Here is a 9,106-nt window from a genome sequence, read left to right on the forward strand (position 1 = left end):
TATTTTTTTAAAATTTAAATCAATTTAATTTAATCTATTTTTTTGTACCTTCTTTGAGTACGAATTCAAATGGATTGAGTTTTAAAAAAATAATGTACTAATTATTTTCGAATCACTAATTTTAAATACGTAGGACAAGATGTAATTTTTAAGAATTGGATTAATCTAAAAAAATTGATATTGTTTTAATCGTAATTTTTTTATAATAATACATGTAGTGTTAAATTTATAAAAATATTATAATGTTTGTAAATAAAAATTAAGTTTTTTCAACTGTATCCGATATGTGACTCAAAGTGTATTTAAATACTTACATGTTATTTAAATCGATAAATATTATATTTATTTAATTTAAATAAAAGAAATCCTCTGGATGCTCTCTCCGCTCTTTCGTTCCTGTCATAGTTTCATTCGTTCACTCAAAGAAAAGAAAAAGTGAAAACCTAGCTAGTCTCCACTGCCGCCGAACGGAGTGACCCACTGCCGCCGTCCGTGACTGTCCGAGGAGTCTCTTTTTGTACTGTCGGTGTTATCCAAGTCAAACCCCCTGTTCACTCTCTTCTTCCTCGCCGGCGCCCATCCTCCATCGTCTTCGTCCTGCTCGTGGTCGTCTTGTTGCCGTCATCTCATCGCGCTGAACTGCTGTCTGTCGTCTTGCTCTCCGTTGTGCTCAACCCCTCTCGAAGGTCAGTATCACGCGCACTTGTTCTTTGTTTTTTGTTTTATTCTCTATTGTGAAATCATTGAATGATTACAGGGATTTTGTGTTTTTGTTGAAATAATTGATTTGCTCTGGCTTTAGTGTGCTGCTATGTTGTGTTTTTTATTTTTTGTTGAATGATTATTTGATTTCTGGGTTCTGGCTCTGCTGTGCTGTTGCTGCTTTGTGTTTTTCTTTTTATTTTCTGTTTTGATTTCTAAAAGAAGAAACAGAAAGATTATTAAATTAGATTTTTCCTCCAAAAAGTTAAATAAAAGTTTTGAACAATAAATAATTAATGATACAGATCCCGAATTTCCAATATGATCATGTGAGGTATCACACTATTACTGTATTAGATAGATAGATTCCAAACTCATATTTGATAGCGTCCCCAAAAAAAAGTAGTTATATATCCTCCTCAATTTAATTTTAATTTTTCAACAAAATTTGAAAATTGAAATTAAATAAGATGGGATAAAATCTACCCAAATAAATAAACAGAGATATGCAACAAACAAGACACTATGAGTTTGTTTAGGTATTATTCAATTATTAGAAAAAAAATTAGTGTGTTTAACAAAATTTTAATAATAAAAGTAAAAATATTAGCAAAATAAAAGTAATATTTTTTAAAAAATGATAATTTATATATTTTTAAAATTTCTTTATTTAAAAAACATATTGTTAACATAATAACTTTATAAATATTTTTATATTATTATATTTAAATATAATTATTAAGTAAAAAATATTTTTATATCAAATATTTAAGTGCTTGTTTGGGCGTCATTATTTTGATAAAAAATATTTTTTTTCAATGAAAAAAGATTTTTTTTTTATTTTTTAGTGTGTTTGGCAAATTTTTAGTAGTAAAAGTAAAAGCACTAGAAAAATAAAAAAAAAATCTTTTTTTGAGAAGTTATAATTTACATCTTTTTTTAAAAGATCTTTTTTCTTAAAAAAAATATTTTTCATGTAATAAATAAACAAAAAAGTACTTTATATTGTTATACCCAAACATAATTGATAAATAAAAATATCTTTTTGCATTAGATATCCAAATATAAAATTACTTTTACTCTTTCATAAGATCTTTTAAAAAAAGATAACTCAAAAAAAAATATTTTTTTAGAAGCTCACCCGCCCTAAATATAAAATATTTGTTTAAAGATCCTTTAAAAAAAAAATTTAATATTTTTGAAGAGGCTCAAACAAATCCTATATATACATAACAAACACAGCAAACTTCAAACAAATCCTGGCTTCTGCAGTTTGCGTCTCACCTGATATCTGGGAATAACATAGCTTGAGTCTGAGATATGGGTGACGACATTGATGGATGGGCAAACATTCATGATTACATCTTGAAGGAAATTGCAGAGCACTTCTATTCGTACGATGATTTCATCCAACTTCGTTTAGTTTGCAAGCAATGGAGCTTGAAACTTCCAGATATCTCCAGCGAGATTTTGTGGCTGGTGGTACCTGAAGAATCTTCCAGTACTCATATTTATGAAGACGAGGAGATCTACCATCTCATGAACTTACCTATTGCTGATGAAGTACCGCTTGATATTCAGTCTCTTGATGAAGACGAGATCCACCATCTCAAGCTACCAGAGATGCAGAACAAATTGATCCGTGGTTCTTTTGGTGGATGGTTGATCGTCCTGGATATGTACCAATGTTCGATGTATATGTTAAATGCATTTACAAAGGTCCGTTTAGATCTTCCTCCACTATCAACTTTTCCGGATATAATTGACTACAATCCTAACAATTATGGCTTTGAATATACTGTTTGGAATTGGTATAATGACAATGGGGATAATTTGCGGATATCGAGGAGTTTCAAAAATAGTACCCAGGTTTGGAAGGTTATTATAAATTCATGTCCTAGCAATGACAATAAAGATTTTTTGGCAGTGGCCATATATGGACCTCGTTGTACATTAGCCTTTTACAAACCAAATGATAAGAGATGGTTAGATCTTTTAACTAGAAAACCGTCGTTTCATGATGTCATATCGTTTCATGATGTCATATTTTTTGGAGAGAAGATATATGCAGTAGACGAAGATGGCCAGCTATACGAATTTGATACAAACACAAAATCAGGGCCTGCAGGTGGTATTCATGAAGCCAAACCTCCCTCTGATGCTGCGGTGGGTCCTTACCAGCTTAAATATTTGGTTGGGTGTGCTAACGGAAGTTTATTGATGTTGGCGAGACATTTTATGCCTGTAAGTCACTGGACTTCCAAATTTGATATCTATGAATTAAAGAAGAATGCAAAAGAATGGTCCAGACTAGATAGTTTGAAAAATTACGTACTGATGATTGGACTCAACTCTTCTGTTCAAATGCTGCCTGCAAGTCTTCAAACCAAAGGAAATCAAATCTACTTTACAGATAACCTATTAGAATTGAAACCGTACCGTGCCGAATATCAAGATATTGGCATCTTCAACTTGGACGATGGAAGTTGTCATTTTCTATTATGCGAAGAAAAGTTCATGTGTCCTCCTGTCTGGTGTTATTCTAGCTCATTTCTTTAGTGTTTTTATTATTATTTTAAAAGATTATTTGCAGTGTGTTTGTTCTTCTTTATAGTAAAATTTTAATGAAAACATGTTTATCTCCATTTTGTTATTATTCAGTACTGCTATTTAGACTTGTAATTTCTCTCTCTTCACTTTATAGTTTATTTTACGAAAAATATTAAAAGATCAGATATCGGATTCAATAGTCTTATACCGTTAAATGGTTACATAAACAAAACATGTTTTTTAAGTTTTTTAATAACTGTTAAATAGTTCTTATTTAATTTTAATTACAAATTAATTTTTTATATATTATTTTAATTATTCATTTATCATGTTTATTAATAATAAAAAACAAAAATAATAACAAATTAGATCTTCTATTAATCATAATAAATATTTTGAGTAAAGTATTGTTTTTGTCCCCAACGTTTGGGGTAAATCTCAAAATTGTCCCTAACGTTTCAATCGTCCTATTTACGTTCCTAACGTTTTTAAATTGACTCAATGTTGTTAGGGATCTGTTTTAGGGATCTGTTAATAAAATTAACTGCGGGACAAAATTGAGACGATTTTTAAACGTTAGGGACGTAAATAGGACTAAAACGTTGAGGACAAAAACGATACATAGAAATAAATTTTAATTTTATTTTTCAATAATATCAATTTTTTACTGTACATAGTATTAATTATTTTTAATCATATTTACACTTAATCACCTTATTTTCATTCTAAATAAATTAATTTTTTTATAATTTTACGCTTAAAGTAATATAATTTTTTTATAAATAAATAAAGTTTATACTTTCATTCTAAATAAATAATGTAATTTTACTTTCATTACTTAATCACATTACAAAATTTTTTTTATAGTTTTACACTTTCATTCTAATCACATTACATTATTTATTTAGAATACAAGTGTAAAATTTATTTATTTATAAAAAAATACATTACTTTAAATGTAAAATTAAAAAAATAAATTTATTTAGAATAAAAATAAGGTGATTAAGTGTAAATATGATTAAAAATAATTGAATACTATGTACAGTAAAAATTGATATTATTGAAGAATAAAATTAAAATTTATTTCTATGTATCGTTTTTGTCCCCAACATTTTAGTCCTATTTACGTCCCTAACGTTTCAAAATCGTCTCAATTTTGTCCCGCCGTTAATTTTATTAACGGATCCCTAATGGTAGGATAACATTGAGTCAATTTTAAAATGTTAGGGACGTAAATAGGACGATTAAAACGTTAGGGACAATTTTGAGATTTACCCCAAACGTTGGGACAAAAAAATACTTTACTCTAAATATTTTGGTAATTCTAATCAATTAGAATTTTGTCCTTGATTTGTTACATCCGTAAACGTTGATGAAATCGTATTTCTTGAAAATTCAATCGATTGAATTTCGCAAGGCATGTGGGTTTTTTCCTAATTTAATTGATTGTTTGTGTTATCCAATCAATTTATGTCTTTTCACAATTCAATCGATTGGTTGTGTTATTCAATCGATTGAATTGTGCACTGCGTTATATATTACACTATTCTAAATTTTTCTGCTTGTATTAATTAATTATTGTGGTGTTTATTTCAGTACGGCGATAAATTTATACGTACCAGTACAATAAAAATATGATTAAATTAAAACATGACATGTGGATTATGTTTTCCACGTTAATAATTAATTTTTTTTAAATATATATCATATTAATGATTTTACTAAATCACCCTTATACTTTAATAAAAATAAAAATAAATTTTATTTAATTATTACAAAAAGACTTAAATATCTTTTTTTTATATTAGAGAAAAACAACCCTAATTCTTTAATTTAATCAAAATTCAATTAACTTTAGTTTTATAATTTTAAATATGAATCAATTTAAAAATTAAAACCAAAATATATTTCATTATTCATATAAACTAAAAAATTTCTTTGGTTATCATGAATCCTAATCTAATCTTTCCTATCCCCTTCATACCAGAATGAAAAATATATCTAAAAAATTATTCTTCTTCTTTGTATATCAATTTACTGATAAAGAGCAACCTCACCCCTAATCTCTCGGATAGCAGCAGTCTATCCTCAGTTCCTCACCCTCTCCCTTCCACGTCGGACTCTGCCATTGCCCTTCCTCTCCTGATCTCGACTTAGTAATTGATCAATTCAAAGCTTTCTGTAGGTCCTACTCTTCTTCGCTTGTGCATCGATGCTTCCCAAGTGATTCTCTTTCCCTCTCATTTGATTCTCCGGTGTGCTTCCAATTCTAGCTGAGCTTACTTGCCACCATGATCCAATGAGATTTTTAGTGTTTTCAAAGATTTAGCATCAAATGAACTGATTCTGATTCTGTTTTTCCAAGTGTTAAAACATAAAACTGCCTTACTGCCTTAATATGTTCAATTTTGAGGGATTGAGTCCTGATGAATTGTTTAGTTTTGGAAATGTTTTTATTATTGGTATCTTTTGATTTTTTTTGTATTACATAGCGCAAGTGACACAGTTATCTTTGTTGCTATAAACCACTAGGATTGATTCCTTGCTCAATTTTTCCAGTTTTGGAAGGTTTTAAGATTTAAGGAGGTGGTTGAGTTGTTGACCTCTGCTGCCAATGGTGCTAAATCTTTAATTGATGCAAGTGATAGACTTGTATTATATATTGAAATTGCTCGTTTGTATGGTAATCTTGGGTACCAGAGAAAAGCTGCTTTCTTTTCTGGGAAAGTTGCTCAGTTATATCTTCAGCAAGAAAATCGACTGGCTGCAATTAGTGCTATGCAAGTTTTGGCAATGACAACAAAAGCTTATCATGTTCAAAGTAGACCCTCAATACCAGATCATTCTCAGAAAAAATGTGAGTTTACAACACTGAGCTATATATCTAGTGTCAGAGGTTTTGTATCTATACTTTTCCTTCCTGATTATTTAAATACTCAATTGTTAATGTCATGTCATGCAGTGCCTTAATACGAAGAAATTTTCTGCCTTGAAGTTTCAAGCACAGCCTAAAGAGGTCAGTTTAGGATTGTCACAATACACATATTTCATAACAATTTGATCACCGGTGAAAACTCATATAGCAAATAATGCTTTCCAATGTGCTTATTTGTGAAGGAAAATAATTCTTTCCTGTTAATTTTACTTCTTGTCCTTAGTATACTATGCTATCATTTAGGCTGGGCTTAAGAGGTTGATGACTGATGTACCTTCATGTAAGATAGGTTTATTTGATAATCCTCATTTTATTGTCTTTTCAGAATGCAATGAAAAACAGCTCTCTTCAGATTGCTGTTCATGAACAAGAGAAGGCTAATGGCTGCAAATCAGGAGGTTTGCATAACCTGTTTTAAGGCTTTGTTTATACTTTATATTGCAAAAAGGTGTAATTGTTAATGCTATTTGACTATTTGTTTATCCAGCGACAAAAAGAAGAACTCCATGCTAAAATTATCCAGCTTGAAAACAATTGGATATGAAACAAAAATTGGAGTTGGAGATTCACCAACTAAAAGGAAAATTAAATGTCATGAAGCACATGGAAGATGATGGAGATTCTAAAGTTTTGAATGTGATGGATATTTTATATAACGAATTAAGAGATAAGGAACAGTCACTTCGAGAGATAGGGACATTGAACCAAGCACTAATTGTTAAAGAGCGTAAGAGCAACGATGAGCTGCAGGATGCTCCAAAAGTATTGATTAGTGTAAGTTTTTTGTTTTCCCTGATAAGCGCATATTGAAAAGTATTCCAAAGTGCATATTTTTTTTTGAACTACACTGTAAGCGCCTCTGTTCAATCAGGTCCTGTTTTTTTTAATACTTTGATATCTGATTTCTTGGCTATCATTGGAATATGACCCGGTCATTTTATAAACACAGGTTTTGCTTGTTGTCAGCTCAATAAATTCTTATATGAATCAGATAAGATATTAACTGATTGATGAAACTATCCTGTATGAACCACAATGAAAGAAATAAAAATTTCTTTGGAGATGAAATATACTTTGTTTTAAATTAAGGTTTCTTTTATAGTGCATTCTTTCTCTCTCTTTTTTTTGCCAAAAGTTTAATTTATTCAGTTAGAAATCAAGGTAACAAAGTAACTCCATTAAAATCAAAACTTATTTATTTGATATCTAATTAAAATGTCGCCCAATTGATTATTTCTAATTCATAGGTCTCTAAAACTGTACCTATAGAAGAGACCAGCAATGCTGGCTTGTAATGGTGCAACAGTCATATTGTGACGATATTCAGTTCTCGTCTGTTACCTGACTTGTGGCTCATGGATTTTTATGCTCTGAACATTGAAACTTCCTTTCCTTTCTCCATGGTTTCTTATATTTTAAATGTTTCAGGGAGTTAAAGACGTGTACTCGTGGCAATATTGGTGTGAGGAGAATGGGGGAACTTGATATTAGACCGTTCGTTGAATTTATGAGGGAAAAGATATAATGATGAGGAAGCAGAAGAGAGAGCTTTAGAACTGTGTTCACTGTGGGAAGAGTATCTTAAGGACCCAGACTGGCATCCCTTTAAAATCAGCACAACTGATGGGAAACATCAGGTGCGCCTTTGCTAATCTTATAGATCTATTGAAATATTTTTTTTCTTGATATCGCTCTTCAGTCTTAATAGAATATTTTATCTTTCTTTTACAGTTTTGCTAAAGGGAATTTGTTAAGGTGTTTAATGTAAAAATAACTTATTATAAAAACTAAAACTTTGTAGTTTCCAATGCTTTTATAGTGTATTTATTGAAGAACTTTTTTTAAAGATTTATACTCTATGTAGCCCAATAGCCTTCGTTTATTAGCATTCCATTTATCCCATTATTTTATTGATGGATGAAGATAATAAATATCCATGATAGCTGCTTTGCTTGAAACAGCAGATGAAGAAGAAGCTTTGATTAATGTACCATAAGGGTTGTTTGTGAATTGCGTTTGGAAGAGAAGGGAGGGGACGGGAAAGCTTGTAGTGTAAATTTTACACCCTTCAAAACCCTTCCTTCCCCATAGCCATCCAACCTCTAGGTTTATCTTTCCCCTTCAAATTTGGCATGTGCTGCTATGCTTTATCTTTTCCCATTATATTGCACTGCTTCTAATTGTTAAAATTTTTATTTAGTACAAGATATTAGACTGCATAAGTTTACAATTTGAAAATTAAAATCTTGACATGAATAAATGAAAATCTTGGTGAAATATGCATTGGAACCTGAAGTTGTGTACTTAATTGACAATTCAGTGTCATATCTATCTTGGCAGTGCAATAGGTTTGTGCCATTAGAGACTTTCACCAAGTATTCCAAAGCATGATAGCACCCATACCTCACAGCTATATGAAATACTGTTTCTTCTTCTGTGGTGAGATAGTGAAATGATGCAGAATCAAACACAATCCATGAAGGTAAGTTGTAAAACATAAAGTAACATTCAGAATTGCTATAGAAAACTATGATTCCAACCTGTGTGTCCTCTTGATGCTGCTATAAGGATACAAGTTTGATTGAATTCTGCAATGCTTCGCTCCGCGATCTCAGGTAGATTCAGGAGGAGGTTAACCATGTCAAGATGGCCATGACTGCATGCTAGAAACAAAGGACTTTTGCAAGAAGCATAAAGCTTATAAGCAGCATTAGGATTGGCATCAAGCAGCAACATTAAGACCTTAGCATTCCCTTGGCGGCACGCCTCATGAATCGGAGTCTCATGTTTCTTATTCTCAACACAAACCATGTCAGGACACATGCTGATAATTTCAGACACCATTTCAGTGCAACCATACTTGGAAGCAATGTGCAATGGAGTGCTGTAGGAATCAGCTGTTTTTTTATTCAGGATTCC

At 30.8% G+C, this 9,106-nt stretch overlaps 1 protein-coding gene and 1 pseudogene across 2 annotated transcripts; both read left to right on the plus strand.

Moving 5' to 3' along the window:
- Window positions 1-365: 365 nt before the first annotated feature.
- LOC130940316 (uncharacterized) lies at window positions 366-3,378 on the plus strand. Of its 2 annotated transcripts, none has more exons than XM_057868425.1 (2): window positions 366-686; window positions 1,975-3,378. In XM_057868425.1, exon 2 carries the CDS (start codon window positions 2,023-2,025, stop codon window positions 3,259-3,261), a length of 1,239 nt encoding a protein of 412 aa, XP_057724408.1. In that variant the 5' UTR covers window positions 366-686; window positions 1,975-2,022; the 3' UTR covers window positions 3,262-3,378. The 2 variants fall into 2 exon arrangements, with proteins under 2 accessions (XP_057724408.1, XP_057724409.1); XM_057868426.1 differs by having other exon boundaries at window positions 367-686; window positions 2,084-3,378.
- A 1,857-nt stretch (window positions 3,379-5,235) lies between these two features.
- LOC130941109 (protein INVOLVED IN DE NOVO 2-like) lies at window positions 5,236-8,875 on the plus strand (annotated as a pseudogene).
- Window positions 8,876-9,106: the final 231 nt, after the last annotated feature.

The sequence above is a fragment of the Arachis stenosperma genome, chromosome 7 (genome assembly GCF_014773155.1).
Source record: "Arachis stenosperma cultivar V10309 chromosome 7, arast.V10309.gnm1.PFL2, whole genome shotgun sequence".
NCBI classification, from domain to species: Eukaryota; Viridiplantae; Streptophyta; class Magnoliopsida; order Fabales; family Fabaceae; genus Arachis; species Arachis stenosperma.

What these genes read in the sequence shown, in the direction of transcription:
- LOC130940316 (XM_057868425.1), top strand. Translation starts at nt 2,023, where the DNA reads ATGGGTGACGACATTGATGGATGGGCAAACATTCATGATTACATCTTG.